General features: G+C 42.0%; 1 protein-coding gene across 7 annotated transcripts in view; it reads right to left on the bottom strand.

Moving 5' to 3' along the window:
* ahi1 (Abelson helper integration site 1) overlaps positions 1–19,992 on the bottom strand; it is a 178,849-nt gene that overhangs the window by 32,592 nt on the left and 126,265 nt on the right. For 5 of the 7 annotated variants that reach the window (XM_078399754.1, XM_078399759.1, XM_078399758.1 and 2 more), the window contains one exon: positions 2,148–2,206. The exons of 1 other annotated variant lie outside the window; for it this stretch is intronic. In XM_078399754.1, the coding sequence (XP_078255880.1) occupies positions 2,148–2,206 (59 nt within the window). The remainder of the gene's footprint in view (positions 1–2,147; positions 2,207–19,992) is intronic. One more of the 7 variants, XM_078399757.1, reaches the window with a different exon arrangement.

Below are 19,992 nucleotides of genomic sequence, written 5' to 3'. Positions count from 1 at the left end.
TGGATAGAAAATTGGTTAACAGACAGAAAGCAAAGAGTGGGGATAAATGGGTCCCTTTCGGAATGGCAGGCAGTGACCAGTGGGGTACCGCAAGGTTCGGTGCTGGGACCCCAGCTATTTACGATATACATTAATGACTTAGACGAAGGGATTAAAAGTACCATTAGCAAATTTGCAGATGATACTAAGTTGGGGGGTAGTGTGAATTGTGAGGAAGATGCAATAAGGCTGCAGGGTGACCTGGACAGGTTGTGTGAGTGGGCGGATACATGGCAGATGCAGTTTAATGTAGATAAGTGTGAGGTTATTCACTTTGGAAGTAAGAATAGAAAGGCAGATTATTATCTGAATGGTGTCAAGTTAGGAGGAGGGGGAGTTCAACGAGATCTGGGTGTCCTAGTGCATCAGTCAATGAAAGGAAGCATGCAGGTTCAGCAGGCAGTGAAGAAAGCCAATGGAATGTTGGCCTTCGTAACAAGAGGAGTTGAGTATAGGAGCAAAGAGGTCCTTCTACAGTTGTACCGGGCCCTGGTGAGACCGCACCTGGAGTACTGTGTGCAGTTTTGGTCTCCAAATTTGAGGAAGGATATTCTTGCTATGGAGGGCGTGCAGCGTAGGTTCACTAGATTAATTCCCGGAATGGCGGGACTGTCGTATGTTGAAAGGCTGGAGCGATTGGGCTTGTATACACTGGAATTTAGAAGGATGAGGGGGGATCTTATTGAAACATATAAGATAATTAGGGGATTGGACACATTAGAGGCAGATAACATGTTCCCAATGTTGGGGGAGTCCAGAACAAGGGGCCACAGTTTGAGAATAAGGGGTAGGCCATTTAGAACGGAGATGAGGAAGAACTTTTTCAGTCAGAGGGTGGTGAAGGTGTGGAATTCTCTGCCTCAGAAGGCAGTGGAGGCCAGTTCGTTGGATGCTTTCAAGAGAGAGCTGGATAGAGCTCTTAAGGATAGCGGAGTGAGGGGGTATGGGGAGAAGGCAGGAACGGGGTACTGATTGATAGTGATCAGCCATGATCGCATTGCATGGCGGTGCTGGCTCGAAGGGCTGAATGGCCTACTCCTGCACCTATTGTCTATTGTCTATTGTATGTAGGTTAATTGGCTGGGTAAATGTAAAAATTGTCCCTAGTGGGTGTAGGATAGTGTTAATGTACGGGGATCACTGGGCGGCACGGACTTGGAGGGCCGAAAAGGCCTGTTTCCGGCTGTAGATATATGATATGATATGATGATATTGCTGTTCCACCGTCATCCCTGCAGGGGTCCCTTTCCAATCAGATTTGGCCAGCTCCTCCCTCATGCCAACTGCATTCAACTGCAATACTGACACTTCTGATTTTACCTTCTCCCTCTCAAACTGCAGATTAAAACTTATCACGGCACGGCACGGTAGCGCAGCGGTAGAGTTGCTGCTTTACAGCGAATGCAGCGCCGGAGACTCAGGTTCGATCCTGACTACGGGTGCTGCACTGTAAGGAGTTTGTACGTTCTCCCCGTGACCTGCGTGGGTTTTCTCCGAGATCTTCGGTTTCCTCCCACACTCCAAAGACGTACAGGTATGTAGGTTAATTGGCTGGGTAAATGTAAAAATTGTCCCTAGTGGGTGTAGGATAGTGTTAATGTACGGGGATCGCTGGGCGGCACGGACTTGGAGGGCCGAAAAGGCCTGTTTCCGGCTGTATATATATGATATGATATGATATTATGGACACTACCTCCGAATGGTTCCTTTACCTTGAGTTCCCTTATCAAATCTGGTTCATTAATTGTGGGTAATATAGAAAGGAGGATACGGATAAGAAAAATAACTTTGTTAAAACATTAATCCATGGAGACTAGTGAGGATAAGCTGGTGAACAAAGCTAAGTGAATAGTCAGATCTAAACAGAAATTACATTTTCTCCAAAAGGAAATATAAAACATGACACAAATGAATTTTATAAAAACTAGCTGCGTGTATAACACCGTACATGTAATTAGCATGTCCTTTTCAATCACTGCAAGGAAATGAATGTCCTATTTGTCATAATCATGAAACATCCATTTGACTACAAAACTGCTTAAAAAATACAAGATACAAACAAGCTGAAATGAATGAGATTACTCAGTTGCAAATCTTGAAAGTCATACCGTTTCTAGCTTGACTGATGGCGGTCTGGCAAAACGATGCCCCACAGGACTGAATCCTCCTAACACAAGAAAGGTAACACATTAAAATCTATCATTGCTTCTGTGCGGAAAGGGGTAGCATTCAGATTTTGAAATATTTTTTCCATTAAACACGCTACTGAAAACTCAAGGATTTCCATCCATCCATCCATCCATCCATCCATCCATCCATCCATCCATCCATCCACCCACCCACCCACCCACCCACCCACCCACCCACCCACCCACCCACCCACCCACCCACCCACCCACCCATCCATCCATCCATCCATCCATCCATCCATCCATCCATGATGGAGTGGGTGAGTGGGGGGAGAAGGGGGGGGGGGGAGAAGGTGGGGGAGGTGAAGGTGGGGGAGGAGAAGGCAGGAGAGCTTTGGGTCCAATGGATGGCCGCCGGATCTGCGCGTGCACGGTTGGGGGAGGGTTGCCATTTTGTGTTCAGCTCCAACCTCTCGCTTGACGCCCGATTGCTCCTGGTCCCACGTGGGGGGAGCGCCGGCGCTCGATTGGCCTGCATCCCCACGTGAAGGGAGCGCTGATGCTCCCTGCTACGATTGGTCGCCGGCGCGTCCTCATTTGCTCCTACTGCTCCACCCACACGTGGGGTCCATTGATCGGCACCAACCTCCCGCTCGACACCCGATTGGTCCGGATCCCATGTGGGGGAAGCACCGACGCTCCCCACTCTGATTGGTCGCCGGCAAGTCCTGATTTGCTCCTGCCGCTCACCCCCACATGGGGTCCATTGATTGGCTACGACCTCCCACTCGACCTCCGATTGGCCCGCGTCCCCACGCCGGGTCGGATGATTGGTTCCGACCTCCCGCTTGACGCCCGATTGGTCCAGGACCCACGTGGGTGGAGCGGTTTCTTCCCGCTCAAAGAAACTGCCGTCGCAGTCGACCTGACACTGCTGCTGAATGAGGGCACAGTCTCGAGGATCTCTAAGAGAGGATTTTAACCATAAAAAGCAAAAACATTCCAGATAAGATTTATTTTATCTGCGGAGGCGTTTGCCTGACCGTAGCAGCTGGAACAGTCCGTTGCTGGGGTGGCAGGGGTCACCCATAATGTTGCTGGCTCTGGATCGGCACCTCCTGATGTATAGGTCCTGCAGGGGGGCGAGTGTAGTTCCCATAGTGTGTTCAGCCGAACGCACTACTCTCCGCAGAGCCTTCCTGTCCTGGGCAGAGCTATTCCCAAACCAGATTGTGATGTTTTCCGACAAGATGCTTTCTACAGCCCCAGAGTAGAAGCACTGAAGGATCCTCAGAGAGATTCTGAATTTCCTCAACTGCCTGAGGTGGTAAAGGCGCTGCCTTGCCTTACTCACCAGTGCGGCGGCAATGTGAGTCGTCCATGTCAGATCCTCTGTGACGTGGACTCCCAGGTATTTAAAGCTGCTCACCCTATCCGCAGTAATCCCATTTATCTTGAGTGGCGTGTATGTCCTCGGATGTTGAACCCTTCTAAAGTCTACAATCAGCTCCTTAGTTTTTTTGACATTCAAGAGGACTGTTGTCCTGACACCAGAGTGCCAGATCAGCCACCTCCTCCCGGTAGGCCTTCTCGTTATCGAGTTCAGGCAAACCCTAAATGTGAGTCAGCAAGCAGCACCCATCACTCTGGCGACTAAAAGACAGAACCTCACACTGCAAACACTGGCTGATCAGGTATGTCAAAGGCAAACAAAAGGGTGACAAATGCATTTCCTTTCTTCCTTCCTTCGAGCTCTCAATTGTTCTTTCCCAAATAAACGCAGTTTATTCTTTCTCCTCCCCCAAACAGAGCCTCTTTCTTTTCCCCAATGCACTTTGGCATGAACTAGAGAATGTAAGGATTAGAAGCAAAGATCTTAAAAAGGGGGATATAGCCACCTTGAAGGTTTTACAATTTGAAAGGGTTATGTGAATTTTTCTTTAAATATATATTGCCTTAGGGAAAGTTATAATGGTAAATTCTGGCTAGTACTTATCACAAAGTATGTTGATTTTGACATCTAGTCCATGACCTCTTACTTTTCCAAGAAGGATTTCATCTCTACTTTTTTAAAGAAAGGTACTGTCAACACATTTTAATTGTCTTTTTATGTGTCTTACTATTTCCTATCTCTTTCATTTTATCTTTAAGTATTACTCAGCTGAGCAGGATACATAGCTGCTAATCAATACAGTCAAACATTGATTAACTATCAAAGCTAATTCAAGTTTTAGATGAATTAATCAGCCCGGTAATTAAAAAAATAAACTACAAGGAAGGAAGAAAACTACTATTTGTCATGTGATGCCAATTAACCAACGAATGCCCAAATATCAAAACTGCCGCGGGGGAGAGATTAAAAAAATCCTAACGGCAAAAAGGAAGATTGGATGTATTTTAAATAATAGCTGCCTTAGATAGTGACCCACAAAACTATGGCACAACATCAGTGTTGAGAAGAAGTTTTGTAACCTTTTGTGGGTCATGATGTAATCGGGCTTCTTGAATTGGTGACAACTTTGTAATACACTTCCAAGTTAACTATTCAGCTTGCCAGAATACGAATGCAAATGAAATGTTAATAATGCCGAACATTAAAAGCGCCACTCTTAAAGAAAACCATTGTTGCTAACCATTTCCTGGAAGCATCCAACGATTGAAACATGTTTTCATACCGATTGGTGAATGGGTGGGGCATATAAATTTATAAGTTAAAGGAATATAATAAATGTTTCCAATATATTTCTACAGCAAGTTATACTTTTTGCCTAACAATTGGAATTTCAAGTGTGGAAGCAAACAAGGTAAACGTTGATGCCCCTTTTAATAATGCAATTTCTCAATAGCGTAATTTTACATCAAATTCTGTTGCCCAGCCTCTTTCAGACTGGGGTGTGAAAAATCCAACAGTGGTGGATGTCATAAAAGTTGATACCTAGCAAAATCAAATGCATGTGTAACTGTCATCAAATGCAAATGTTTTTTTTGGCTCATTATACCGTTTTGTCAGTGGTTCTGCCTTTATTACTCTATTTACATAACCGCGTCCCAAACTCACTTGTACTGTGAACCACATATGTGTGGGGCTGACTGACTGATTTGAAATGTAGGACTCGAGGGCCCATAGGGAAAAGTGGGCCAGGCTACAATTTTAATCCTTGGAGTGCAGGAGGATGAGATGTGATCTCAAAGAGGTGAATTAAAATATGAAGGGAATCAGCATAGGGTGAAAGCATAGTCTTTTACACAGGACGAAGGAATCAAGAATCAGATTTAAGATGAGAGGGGCAAGGTTTATTAGGAACCTGAGAGGCAACTTTTCACTCGGGGGCTGGTGGATATATGGAACGAGCTGCTAGAAGAGGGAGTTGAGACAGGTACTACAACAGCATTTATTAGACATTTGGATAGATGCATGGATAGGAATGGTTTAGACAGATCTGGCCCAAAACCAGGAAAATGGTGCTAGCTTGGTTGGCATGAATGAGTTAGGCTTAAAGGCTTGTTTCTGTGTTGTATGACTCTTGTTATGGGATGAGATCAAAACATTTTCTAATTTGAAATCCATTATGAATTCAAAGATCAACCTCAGTTCAGTTTAGTTTATTGTCCCGAGATAGAACTAAAAGCTTTTGTTGCGTGCTATTCAGTCAGCAGAAACACAATACGTGATTACAATCGAGCCAGTTACTGTGCATAGAAAGTATTTTACAAAAATATAATTTCTGAAAATATTTAAGGACCATCTTGTTTAGTTTTGAGATACAGCATTGAATCAGGCCCCTTTGGCCAATCAAGTCCAGACCGACCATCAATCACCTGTTCACATTAGTTCTATGTTATCCTACTTTCGCATCCATTTCCTACACATTAGGGGAAACTTACAGAGGCCAATTAACGTACAAACCAGCACCTGTTGGGATGGATAAGAAAATAACTGCAGATGCTGGTACAAATCGAAGGTATTTATTCCACAAAATGCTGGAGTAACTCAGCGGGTCAGGCAGCATCTCAGGAGAGAAGGAGTGGGTGACGTTTCGGGTCGAGACCCTTCTTCAGACTGATGTCGGGGGTGGGGCAAAGGAAGGATATAGGTGGAGACAGGAAGATAGAGGGAGATCTGGGAAGGAGGAGGGGAAGGGAGGGACAGAGGAGCTATCTGAAGTTGGAGAAGTCGACGTTCATACCACCGGGCCGCAAACTGCCCAGGCGAAATATGAGGTGCTGCTCCTCCAATTTCCGGCGGGCCTCACTATGGCACTGGAGGAGGCCCATGACAGAGAGGTCAGACTGGGAATGGGAGGGGGAGTTAAAGTGCCGGGCCACCGGGAGATCAGTTGCGTAATGGGATGTTGGGATGGGGTAGGAAACTATAATACCCGGAGAAAACCCACGGTCACAGTGAGAATGCGCAAATTCTACACTGACAGCACCCGAGGTCAGGATCAAACCCGGGTTCTGAGGCAGCAGCTCTATGAGCTTGAAAACGGCAAACCAAAGTTACAATTATGTTAGGGAACAAGGATTCTCCAATGCATGATTATTATGGTTTCTGCTAATCTAAACATTAAAATAGCCTTCCAAATAGCAACTTCTGGAAGTTTATCAATAATTATTTTTCGATTAAGTTTTTTGACCATCTCTTGGGAGGCGGTATTTTGCAGGATGGGTTAGTCACAGAATCATCCCCTTAAGAATAATTAAAAACTGATTTGAAATGTGGGACTGAGTTTTGCTAGGATTCCCCAGCAGTAGGATGGGAACCAGTTGATTTTAACGAGGGTCAAGAGATTTGGCAACAAAGTAGAAGCCAAGATATTTAAAAAAATCTATTTTGCTTCATTTCCTTACATTGTCATCAAAGTTAAGTTTTGTCTGTTTGTATACGCAAGCTTTTTTGTTACTGTTCTCCATTTCTTAACTTATCTGATGTTTCTCAGATATATCAACAAATTAAATTTCTTTTCCTTAAGATGATGAGTTTGAAATGACTAAATGGCTTAACACAAGGTTCTTGATTTGCCTAATTTATAGGGAAAAAAAGAAACAAAACAATCATTTGGTACATGGCTATGCCTTTTTTAGCACAAACCATTTACTCTGGCTTCATGGTTGAGCTGTATTGCTCTGGAAATCTGTCAAGGTATTCCTGGCATAAATAGTACTTGTGCAGACCAACCATTACTGACACACATAATGACTTCCTGTTGGTCATTGGAGCATTGTTGAGTGAAATTAGGTCCGAAATGTGCCTGACATTGAACACTCCAAATCCAAGCAGGTTAATGCAGCCAAAAAGTAAATTACTGCTTTATTTTCAGATTTCCAACATTTGTAGTAAGTGCTGGAAATAATAATAATATATTCATAATATATTCCTTTATTCGTCCCACACCGGGGAAATTTACAGTGTTACAGCAGCAAAATGGATAGCAAGAGAGCAAGAGATCATTCATTATAAATAAAAGTTACATAAATTGTCATCAGTTTTCTGTGTGTTCTTAGCTGTTATTGTTGACTCGTCTGCTGGGAACAGTGAACAGGCTTGTGAGTGTTCAACAAATAATGTGAGTGGAGTATAAGAGGAACATTTAGTATTTCAAGTCCATGACTTTTCATGATAACTGGGAAAAGTTACAGATAAAACATGTTTGACATGATTGCCTTTATCAATCAGTGCACTGAGTATAGAATCAGAACCTTTTTCCAGGGTGGTAACGTCAAATATCAGAAGACATAGCTTTCAGGTGAGAGAAGGACGTACTTGAAGCATGTTTTGTTTTTACACAGAGAGGTATAAGCTGTCAGGGTGTGGTGGAAACAGATACAATAGTGGCAGTGAACAGGCTTGTGGATAGGTACATGAAAATACAGGGAAATTAGGGATATGAATCATAGGTAAGCAGAAGGCATTAGTTTGATTTTGCACATTTTTCAGCACAGACATCGAAGAACCTATTTCGGTACTGCATAGTTTTATGTTCTACTAGACGACCCGTGGACCCGTTGGGTCCAAACCTCTCCTGCATTGGTCCAGCACCCTCCCCTCCCCACTCCAAAAGCGCACAGCAAGATCCCAGGGTATATCCGAGGCTGTGGCAGCCAGATCCCAGTTTATACTGGAAGGTCAGGCCTGAGTAGATAGGTAACCCGTTGGGTCCAAGCCTCTCCTGCATTGCCGGGTCGGGCCGCGGTCCTCCCGGCGCATAATACAGGTATCATTTCTCATTACTCAGACATGGCTGTTATTTGTGAAAAATACTGTTACCTATCTAATCATGTCTAATACATCTGATGTTTTCCCATGTTAGGTGCATAGTTATCATATCAATTTACTTCCGCCTTTTCTAAAAAGTGAATGCTCCAGCTGAACATAAATGTGAAGCTTGTGGCCGGGGGCGGGCGAGGGGGGGAGAGGAAAGGGAGAGGGAGCCACTCAACCCGGCCCCGGACGGCCATCGCGGCGGCCAGCAGCAGGAGTGTGGGCGCAAGACGCTGCTGCATGTTCATCCTGCCGGTGGCCATCTTGTTTGATCTTCTCTCTGCCGCCGCGCTGCACCACGGGAGGAAGGTCAGGCACGGGGCACGCCGGGACGAGAGCCGGTCCTCCCGGCGCTGCTGCGCAGACCCGCTGCCGCCAAGCCCGGCAACCCTCCGCCAACTGTGCAGGCGCGGTTGTTGGGCCCACAAGATAGTAACCACCAAGCTACTGATCTGTAAGGAAATCTGACCTCCTGACCTATTCCAGTCTCTGTGTGACTCTATTTTCACTGAAGTGATTGCCTCAACTGGCATGATTGAATGGTGGAATAGACTTGATGGGCCGAATGGCCCAATTCTACTCCTATCTCTTATGATCTAATGATCCTACCACAACCAGAAAGGAGTGATGAACTATTATCTACCTCTTTGATGACCCTCGGACTATCCTTGATCGGACTTTGCTGGCTTTACCTAGTACTAAATGTTATTCCCTCATCATGTATCTATACACTGTAAATAGATTGATTGTAATCATGTATTGTCTTTCTGCTGACTGGTTAGCACGCAACAAAAAGCTTTTTACAGTACCTCGGTACACGTGACAATAAACTAAACTGAACTGAGCTATCTATATCCTTTCATAACCTTCAAATGACCTCAACTATTTATTGTTGTGTCAAGAGCAAATATAGACTGTTTGATCTCATCAGAGCCATTTAGTGCAACTTCAAGATGAGCCTTGGGCATACATCCATGCCACCACTAACAACACTCATTCTCACCTTAGTAAAATTGATAGTTTCACTCCTCTCTTAATTATTTGTTGCTGAAACTTTCTGTTATCAATAAACTGGACAAGACACACCTGGCAAGCCTCCTTTGTTATCTTCAATTCATTAAGTTGCCCTTGTTCGACATTGCACCAGATATCACTAATCCATCTCCATATTTGCTTCGCTACATTTTGTCTCGAATGCAGAACACCCCTGTTTTAAATTTCTCACTCTTAACATGTCGTTCTTCGACAGTACTTAGTCCAATGAGAGATCAATGACCTGAAATGTTGACTGTTTCTGTCTCTATATATTTGCTTGATCGGTTGCATATTTCCACCAATCTTTGCTTTTATTTGCTAAAGAAGGCATATGGCATGCTTACCTTTATCCCTTGAGGCATTGAGTACAAGAATCAGGAAGTCATGATGCAGCTCTATAAGACTTTGGTTAGGCCGCATTTGGAGTATTGCATGCAGTTCTGGTGCCCCAATTGAGGAAGGACGTGGAGGCTTTGGAGAGGCTGCAGAAGAGATTTACTGGAATGCTGCTGGGTAGTAGCTATAAGGAGAGATTGGGCAAACCTAGATTGTTTTCTCTAAAATGCCAGAGATTGAAAGGAGGCCTATAGAAGTATATAAAATTATGAGAGGCACAGAACGGTAGGCAGTGAGAATCTTTTCCCAGGGTGGAAATGTCAAAGACTGGAGGGCATAGCTTTAAGGTGAGAGGGACAATGTTTAAAGGAGATGTGTGGGGCAAGTTTTTTTTTTTGGTGCCTATAATGAGCTGCTAGGGATGGTGGTGCAGACAGATATGATAGTGCCATTTTAGATAGGCACATGGAAATGCAGGGAATAGAGAGATATTGATCATGTGTGGGCAGATGTGGTTAGTTCATCTTATCATCATGTTCAGCAGACATAGTGGGCCATCGGGCCTGTTCTTGTGTTGTACTGTTCACATGCTCTAGTTCAGATTGCAAGTGTATACAGATGTTTTTTTTGCTTGTACAAGTTCATGTCAAAGGAGCAGAATTATGCCATTCAGCCCATCAAGTCTACTCTGCCATTCAATCATGGCTGATCTATATTTCCCTCTCAACCCCATTCTCCTGTCTTCTCCCAGAACCCCTGACACCCGTACTAATCAAGAATCTCCACTTCAATCTCCACTTTAAAAATACCTCATGACTCGGCCTCCACTGCCTTCTGTGGAAATGAATTCCACAGATTCACCACCCTCTGATGAAAGAAATTCCTCCCCATCTCCTTTCTAAAACTACATCTGATACGTTTCTTGCCATACTATCTGGTATGGGCTGGTCAAATTATTTTGAGCACCTTTGGATGATTAATGAATGAATGAAGTTTATTGGCAAGTATGTGCATATACAAGGAATGTGCCCTGTATAATACACTAAGATGATATATAAATCATATTCTAAAATAGGAAACATATAAAAATCCATACAACATATTGTCTGATACTCTGAACAAAAACTGCTGTAATGGATAGAGTTTTGAACATTGGCTTGCCCTGACATGATCTTGCAATTTCAAGCTTACTCTTGTACTTTGTCAATTTTATAGGATTTGTTTTAATATAAAAGTGTCTGCTTTCTGTTCTGCTGATACAGAAACCAAATTTGTTCATGAGTTAACCACAATTCACCAATAAAAGTTCGACTGAATGCCAGAATTATCCTGGCAATTATTTTCCCAACATTAAAATGTCAGCCTTCTGTTCCAATCATATACCATCCAGCAACAACTGCATTTGGATGAATTGCACTGGCAAATAAGTTGACGTCATTTTACATTCTTCGCATGCATTTAGAAATTTGCAATGCAAAAACATTCTCGGCTACGGAAAATGACCAGTCATTGCTTGCACCTAAGCAAAAATTGAGTTTCAAAATTTCTCATTGTTCATTATGACTAAAAGCTTCAAAGTTATTAAAAAAGTTCAGTTGTTGGATTCTTCAAAAAGTATAATTAATAAATACTAACTTTTGACCATTGAGTTTCATGTTCTAATTGGCAAAAAAAACTTAATGAGTATTGATGGCTCTTTTTGAAGGAGTCAAGGAAGGATAAAATGCCTAAGTTTGGAACTTAAACCTACAAATTCATTACAACCACTGCCTGTAACCTTCAATTCATTCTACATTGAGTTAGCACTTTCAGAGTGTGTGCATTTTTAGATAAGACTGCCAGGAAACTGCTGAGTATAAACAACCAAAAATGCTAATAGAATACTACTAATGTCAAAACAAATAGAGAAGGAAAGATACACTTTCAAATGCACGTCAAGGAAATGTATATCAGGAGAAACAGGTAAGTTGACCCTGATATCCTAATACCTTTGCAGCTTTGGTTTGCAGTTTCCTGTGCTGGGCATTTCATATAGCCACTAAATGTTTTCAATGGTCCTTATGTTTTTGCAGAATAGGTTGATCTTATAATATACAATGGACTTGAGAAAAAAAAATCTAATTCCAAATACTGATATTGCATGAAAAGGATAGTGCAGAATTATGGTACAGTATTTTTCTTTTTTTCATTTTCTTCTTGTTATGATGTATTTATTGCTGAGTCTACTTTCGCTCTGAGTGTAGCTGACCTGCTTCATACAAATTCTCCGCAACAACGACGCAGACGATTCAGGGAAATCTGACTGAGGTAATAAACGGACAAAAATGAATCCTCAATTCAAATTAAAACAGAAACCCCAAAACCTCATTCCAATTCACTTTCAAATGATGGCGCAAGCACAATTAAGAATGTGCTGTTGTCAAGCGTGTAAGAAGCAGGGGTAGCAGTAGGTCATCTAGCTCCTTAAACCATCTTTGATATTCAATAAGATTATGAATAATCTCGCTTTTGGCCTCGAGTTCACTTTTCCACCTGCTCCCAGTAATTCATGATCCTCCCCAACTTCCCTTGATAATGCCAGGACTCGAGGGTCTTTAGGAAAAAGTGGGGCAAGCTAGGATTTTAATCCTTGGAGTGCAGGAGGCTGAGGTGTGATCAAGGAATCAAGAACCAGAGGACATAGATTTAAGGTGAGAGGGGCAAGGTTTATTAGGAACCTGAGGGGCAACCTTTCATTCAGGGGGGTGGTGGATATATGGAACGAGCTGCTAGAAGAGGTAGTTGAGACAGGTACTACAACAGCATTTAAAAGACATTTGGATAGATGCATGGATAGGTACAGTTTAGACAGATATGGCCCAAAAAGAGGAAAATGGTGCTAGCTTAGATGGGGTATCTTGGTTGGCATGAATGAGTTGGGCTTAAAGGCCTGTTTCTGTGTTGTATGACTCAACGTGTTTATGACATGGGATGAGATCAAAACATTTTCTAATTTGAAATCCATTATGAATTCAAAGATCAACCTCAGTTCAGTTTAGTTTATTGTCACGTGTCCAGAGGTAGAGTGAAAAGCTTTTGTTGCGTGCTATTCAGTCAGCAGAAAGACAATACATGATTACAATCGAGCCAGTTACTGTATCGAAGGTATTTTACAAAAATATAATTTCTGAAAATATTTAAGGAACATCTTGTTTAGTTTTGAGATACAGCATTGAATCAGGCCCCTTTGGCCAATCAAGTCCAGACCGACCATCAATCACCTGTTCACATCAGTTCTATGTTATCCTACTTTGGCATCCACTTCCTACACATCAAAGGAAACTTACAGAGGCCAATTAACCTACAAACCAGCACGTGTTAGGGATTGGGGAGGAAACTAGAATAACTGGAGAAAACCCATGCGGTCACAGTGAGAATGCGCAAATTTCACATCGACAGCATCCGAAGTCAGGATCGAACCCGGGTTCTGAGGCAACAGCTCTATGAGGTTGAAAACGGCAAATGAAGTTGGTATTATGTTAGGGAACAAGGATTCTCCAATGCATGATTATTATGGTTTCTGCTATTCTAAGCATTAAAATAGCCTTCCAAATAACAACTTCTGGAAGTTTATCAATCAATTTTTTTCAATTTTGTTTTTTGACCATCTCTTGGGAGGCGGTATTCTGCAGGATGGGTTAGTCACAGAATCATGCCCTTAAGGATAATTAAAAACTTAAATAAATGTAGTTTCATGGAGAGGGAATCTCATTTTAAAATGTCAGTATCTTCAATGTTTTAAAATAATTTCATCCTTTCTATGGACTTCATTGAGTTTAGTGATTTGCGCAGGGAGTGGAGTGGAGGTATATATATATATTCACAAGATCAGAGTTTTAGTAATATAATAATAATAGATATATACACTGTAAATGACACAGCTATTCTTGCAAAAGCCAAATGTAAGTAACAAGTACATAACTGCAACAACTAAAACAAATCTTTATTGAGTTTGATGCCCAAAGCTGAACATAATACTCCATATGTATTACACCATGGGTTTTAAACATGAAGCATCACTTTCTCACTTTTGCAATAAAGGTCAATGTTTATTTTGCCTTTATTGATTTACCACATGAGGTTGCAGACTAGCTTTCAGTGCAGCTCAAACTCTTTGTGCCTCTACATATCTTAATTAAGAAAATATTCTGTTTCACCTTTCTTATGTCCAAAGTAGATGATTTTACTTTGCTTCATTGAAATCCATATTTTCATTTAATTTATTAAGTTGCCTCAGCGAAAGTATTTGCTTACAAAATGTAGTACTTCCAGCCGACATTATTTGCCAATAGTACGCCTTCCTGCTATTTCAATGCACCTAAAGTTCGCATTGGATCGTTTGGAAGCACACTTGACTTAGGGTTAAAAGATAACCCTGTTTTAAGTTCCAAATATAGATATCAGCACTGATAAGATGAACATTCAGTACTGTGGGATCATTGTACCATCAAAAGTGCAATCTTTCAATTTCAATGTTAAACCAGGTGGATGCTATGAGGTTGCAGGGTGACTTGGACAGGTTGTGTAAGTGGGCGGATGCATGGCAGATGCAGTTTAATGTGGATAACTGTGAGGTTATCCACTTTGGTGGTAAGAATAGGAAGGCAGATTATTCTCTGAATGGTGTCAAGTTAGGAAAAGGGGACATACAACGAGATCTGGGTGTCCTAGTGCATCACTGAAAGGAAACATGCAGGTACAGCAGGCAGTGAAGAAAGCCAATGGAATGTTGGCCTTCATAACAAGAGGAGTTGAGTATAGGAGCAAAGAGGTCCTTCTGCAGTTATACAGGGCCCTAGTGAGAACGCACCTGGAGTATTGTGTGCAGTTTTGGTCTCCAAATTTGAGGAAGGATATTCTTGCTATTGAGGGCGTGCAGCGTAGGTTTACTAGGTTAATTCCCGGAATGGCGGGACTGTCATATGTTGAAAGACTGGAGCGACTAGGCTTGTATACACTGGAATTTAGAAGGATGAGAGGGGATCTTATCGAAATGTATAAGATTATTAAGGGGTTGGACACGTTAGGGGCAGGAAACATGTTCCCAATGTTGGGGGAGTCCAGAACCAGGGGCCACAGTTTAAGAATAAGGGGTAGGCCATTTAGAACGGAGATGAGGAAAAAACTTTTTCAGTCAGAGAGTTATGAATCTGTGGAATTCTCTGCCTCAGAAGGCAGTGGAGGCCAATTCTCTGAATGCATTCAAGAGAGAGCTAGATAGAGCTCTTAAGGATAGCGGAGTCAGGGGGTATGGGTAGAAGGCAGGAACGGGGTACTGATTGAGAAAGATCAGCCATGATCACAATGAATGGCGGTGCTGGCTCGAAGGGCCAAATGGCCTCCTCCTGCACCTATTGTCTATTGATGTGAAAGATCGTATGGCACTACTTTATAGAAGTGAAGGAAGGAAGGAGGTTATCATATTTGATCTGGCCAATATTTAATCGCTCAATTATTATGTAAACAGTTAGTGGTCATTTGTGCTATTTGATTCATGCAAATTATATGTCTTATTTTCTATGTTGCAGCAGTGACCATACATCAAAACCAATTTATTGACCGTAAAGCTTTGAAGTATTCTGAGTTCATAATAGTGCTGCAAATTTAAATATTTATTTTTCCCCATAAACTTTAAAATAATCCAGAAATTTTATAATGAAGAGATCAAAATCTTTGTATTTTGAATATTCAAGTCAAGTCAAGTCAAGTCAATTTTATTTGTATAGTACATTTAAAAACAACCCATGTTGACCAAAGTGCTGTACATCTGATTAGGAAAAAAATGAAACATGCAGTAGCACGCAAACATAACAGCACATACAAAACAGTTCACAGCGCCTCCTCAATGAGCCTCAAACGCTAGGGAGTAGAAATAGGTTTTGAGCCTGGACTTAAAGGAGTCGATGGAGGGGGCAGTTCTGATGGGGAGAGGGATGCTGTTCCACAGTCTAGGAGCTGCAACCGCAAAAGCGCGGTCACCCCTGAGCTTAAGCCTAGACCGCGGGATAGTGAGTAGCCCCAAGTCGGCCGACCTGAGGGACCTGGAGTTAGAGAGGTGGGTTAGAAGATTTTTGATGTAGGGGGGGAATGTCCATTTAGGGCTTTATATGTGAATAGGAGGAGCATGAAGTTGATTCTGTACTGTACAGGGAGCCAGTGGAGAGAGGCCAGAATCGGCGTGATGTGGTCCCTTTTACGGGTACCCGTCAGGAGTCTCGCTGCGGCGTTTTGGACCAGTTGCAGGCGGGACAGGGAAGATTGGCTGATCCCAGTGTATAGGGAGTTGCAGTAGTCTAGGCGGGAGGAAATGAAAGCGTGAATGATTTTTTCAGTGTCGTCGAATTGGAGGAAAGGTTTGATTTTAGCTATGGTACGAAGTTGGAAGAAGCTGGCTTTTACCACAGCTTTGACTTGCTTGTCAAATTTTAATGCAGAGTCAAATATCACGCCGAGGTTTTTGACATGCGGTTTGACTAGGCAGGATAGGCTTCCAAGACTGCCTGTTATCGATTTGATGGAGTCGGGGGGGCCGAATAGGATGACCTCAGACTTGCTCTCGTTTAATTGGAGGAAGTTCTGTGCCATCCGACATTTTATGTCCTCAAGGCAGTGTAGGAGGCTGTTTAAATTTGACTGGTTGTTGGGGTGCAGGGGGAGGTAAAGCTGAGTGTCATCGGCATAGCAGTGGAAAGAAATGCCGTGCCTATGAATGATTTGGCCAAGGGGGAGCATGTATAGAGAGAAGAGAATGGGGCCTAGGATGGAGCCTTGTGGAACTCCGCAGGAGAGGCTAGCTGGAGCAGAGGAATAACTGCCTATGTTGATGGCGAAACTCCTATCTTTGAGGTAGGAAACGAACCAGCTCAGGGCAGTGCCATCAATGCCAACCACGTACCGGAGACGGTCAATAAGGATGGTGTGGCCCACTGTATCGAACGCTGCGCTGAGGTCGAGAAGGAGCAGGATTGCACACTCGCCGGTGTCGATGGCGAGAAGTAGGTCGTTGTGTACCTTCAACAAGGCAGACTCTGTGCTGTGGTGGGCTCTGAAACCTGACTGGAAACTTTCCAGGATGGTGTTTTGGTGTAGGTAGGGCACTAATTTGATTTAGAATTGCCTTTTCAAGGACTTTTGACAGGAATGGCAGTTTGGAAATGGGTCTGTAGTTGCTAGGCAAGGTGGGGTCTAGGTTAGATATTGATGCTATCTTCAATAGTTTTGTTTTGAGATTTTTGAAGATGTGACCAAAAAGGTTGATGAGAAGCTATAGAGGTATAGTAGATAGACACAAAAAGCTAGAGTAACTCAGTGGGACAGGCAGCATCTCTGGAGAAAAGGAATAGGTGACATTTCGGGTATATATAAATTTCAGTAAGGCATTTGACAAGTTTTGGCAAGGTTGGCTGCTCTGGGAGGTTAGAGTGCACGGGATTGAAGGAGACACAGGGGAATGGATATAATATTGGCTTCATGGAAGGAAGCAGAAGGTGATGGTGGAAGGTTGTTTTTCGGACTGGAGGCCTGTGACTGGAGGTGTGCCTCAGGGTTCAGTGCTGGGCCCATTGCTATTTGTCATCTATATCAATGATTTAGATGAGAAGGTTTCATAATCTCCCATGAAACAAACAAAATGCCGACTAGGAAATTTTCAGTGCTGTATTTTAATTTTATAGCAAATCATATATTCACAGTAATTTTCATAAAAGTGGAAATATGTCATTTTGAAATATTTTGTATTGCCAATATGAAATGAGTCATAAATGCCAGATTTAATTTTAAATAACGTGAATTGTATGCATTCAAATGAATTGTCAATTATGTTATTGTTCCTTAGCTGTTTTGTTTTATTTTAATAAAATCTGAATTAAAAAAACTTGTTTCAAAATATTTTCAATACCAGATATTTGCAGCTGCAAACCAGGTTAAGCTGAGGCCACGTAAAATTTACATATAATTGTAGAATAAAGGACATTTATCCAACATAAGTAAAAGTTGGTCTCCAACTGGTGTTTCAGATTTGCTATTGTGCACTTAAAAGGCTCAGCTTAGACTATATTCTTCCGCTCAGAAATTGATAAATAGGTTGGTGCCATGATGGAACAGATTTAAACATAATTTGCTAGAGAATAATAGACCGGGAGAATTTTATTTTTAAGCACCAATTGTGAAACCACCTGAAAGCAGCAGCTTTAATAACTGGGTAGCAATTGGAATGGGAAAAATCTGTAGAGCTTTAGAACCTATGAGTCTGAAGGTGAGGAATCTCTAGTTGCCACAGCCATTCTGCGATTGCAGTCAAGTGACTGCACTAAGACTGCCCCTGTGCTGCATTCAGTCATGCCAAAGTAATGGGAGCTGGTCTTTCAGTGGACCATTCCCAAACAACTCTGACATTAAAAAAAAATTACCAGGGCATTGAAAAAACTATTCAAGGATGTTTCAAATTCTCCTTGGGAAAATACAACATTGTTGCAGGGTCACAATAGGAACTCATTGACCACAGAAGCAGCAAGTAGACACAGTGCTGCCTCAGTTACTACCACTGAGCCACATTGGAGGAACAGCAAAGTAGAACAATAAAGAGAATGACACAGGCCAATGGCCCATTACTTAAGGAACCGATAATATGCTGCACAATTGCTGGGCACATCTGTTGTTCCTTTGACCTTCAGTGGCACAAGACCCATGATCAACATCAATAATTTTAGACTGAAAAGTATCGTTCTTCTATTTCATCAAACTAATGATTGCCAAACCAGAAACATTTGAGCTGTTGGTTCAAAGACGTGTAGGGCGTAGTGTAATGTTCTGTTGCTCTACCGTCATTGTCCTTGAATGTCAGTCGTTTAACTATATCTCTGAATGACAAATTACATATATTGCAGATTCCCCGAACTAATAAAAAAGCTGTAGGCCATTAGACTGAGAAAGTAGCATCTCCACAATGAGAAGTTGTCTACATTTTTCCAGAAAATAAAATTTGAGCCACATGTTGCTGCTGAAACAAGAAACACTTGTGCAAGCAGTTTTGCATCCCTGAATGTTTTATTCCATTCTGTGCATATGATGGTGGCATGTTGCGTCTGAAATGATCTTACATCCTTTCTTTGTTTCTTTTCATCTTCCACTCGATTTGTTGAGATGGTTTGCTGAAAGACGTGTCTTTTTGACTTGAAAGCTTATGTAACATAATGAAGTAAACTACAGGAGTATACTTTAACAACATCTGACAGGAAAGATGGATGGACTTTAACGACGATTTGAAATGGGTGACTGGCACCATTGCATGCATGAGCAGAAATGCAAGAAAACTGAAGTATCCAGTTTCAAACAGAAATGAATAGGAAATCTGCAGTGAAGATCTTGCACAGTATCACTGGCAGGGAACCACTCAAGCTTTTACATGAATATGACAAAAAGCAAAAAACACAGAGGAAAATGCAGATTTAGTATGCACAAATCTCTTAGGAATGGCACTTATGCAAATAAGAATGTCACGGCTAAACAATCTTTAGATTAATGCATCGTGTACTAAAGTGACCTTGACATATCCTTTAGAGAAAACTATTTTTGGAACCAAACCAGCTGATCGGCTATATATTGATTGTGTTTCTCAGTCCTATTGGTGTGTGATAAAAAAGGCCGTTTGTGATTTTATAACTTCCTGAAAGAAAAAGGAAATGGGCAAACAACCTTATAAGTAATATGGGTGATAGGAGATATGAACTGGTGTCTGATTGTTTCAGATAAATTTTGCCACATATTTTGCTACAAATATTTTGTAGATGAAGAAATTATAACAGAGCAAGTTTAACTGACCAGGCAAAACTCTTTCTGCAATTCATTCAGCCCAAACATCCTGTTAATCCATTTGGGTGTTATTGCATTTTCAGGGCTGTAAAGTTGCAGCAATTAGGAATTTCTTGTGTCTGTTGTCAATATATATGAGTATTAAACACTCTTGAGTATCTAATGTTGTTCCAAAGTAATCTAGTGCATATGAATGACGTGAAAAATAACAAAAGCCTAAAGAAACACTACATTTACTGAAATTGCAAAGAAAAAGCAAAGAAAAGAAAATGGGAAGCCCACCACAGCAACCTGCCAATCCACCATTGCTTTCAAGGGTAATCTAATGGCCACTCACTCATG

The sequence above is a fragment of the Rhinoraja longicauda genome, chromosome 5 (genome assembly GCF_053455715.1).
Source record: "Rhinoraja longicauda isolate Sanriku21f chromosome 5, sRhiLon1.1, whole genome shotgun sequence".
Taxonomy (NCBI): Eukaryota; Metazoa; Chordata; class Chondrichthyes; order Rajiformes; family Arhynchobatidae; genus Rhinoraja; species Rhinoraja longicauda.
Note: the sequence above shows the minus strand (reverse complement) of the source record. Positions and strands in the feature narration are given on the sequence as shown.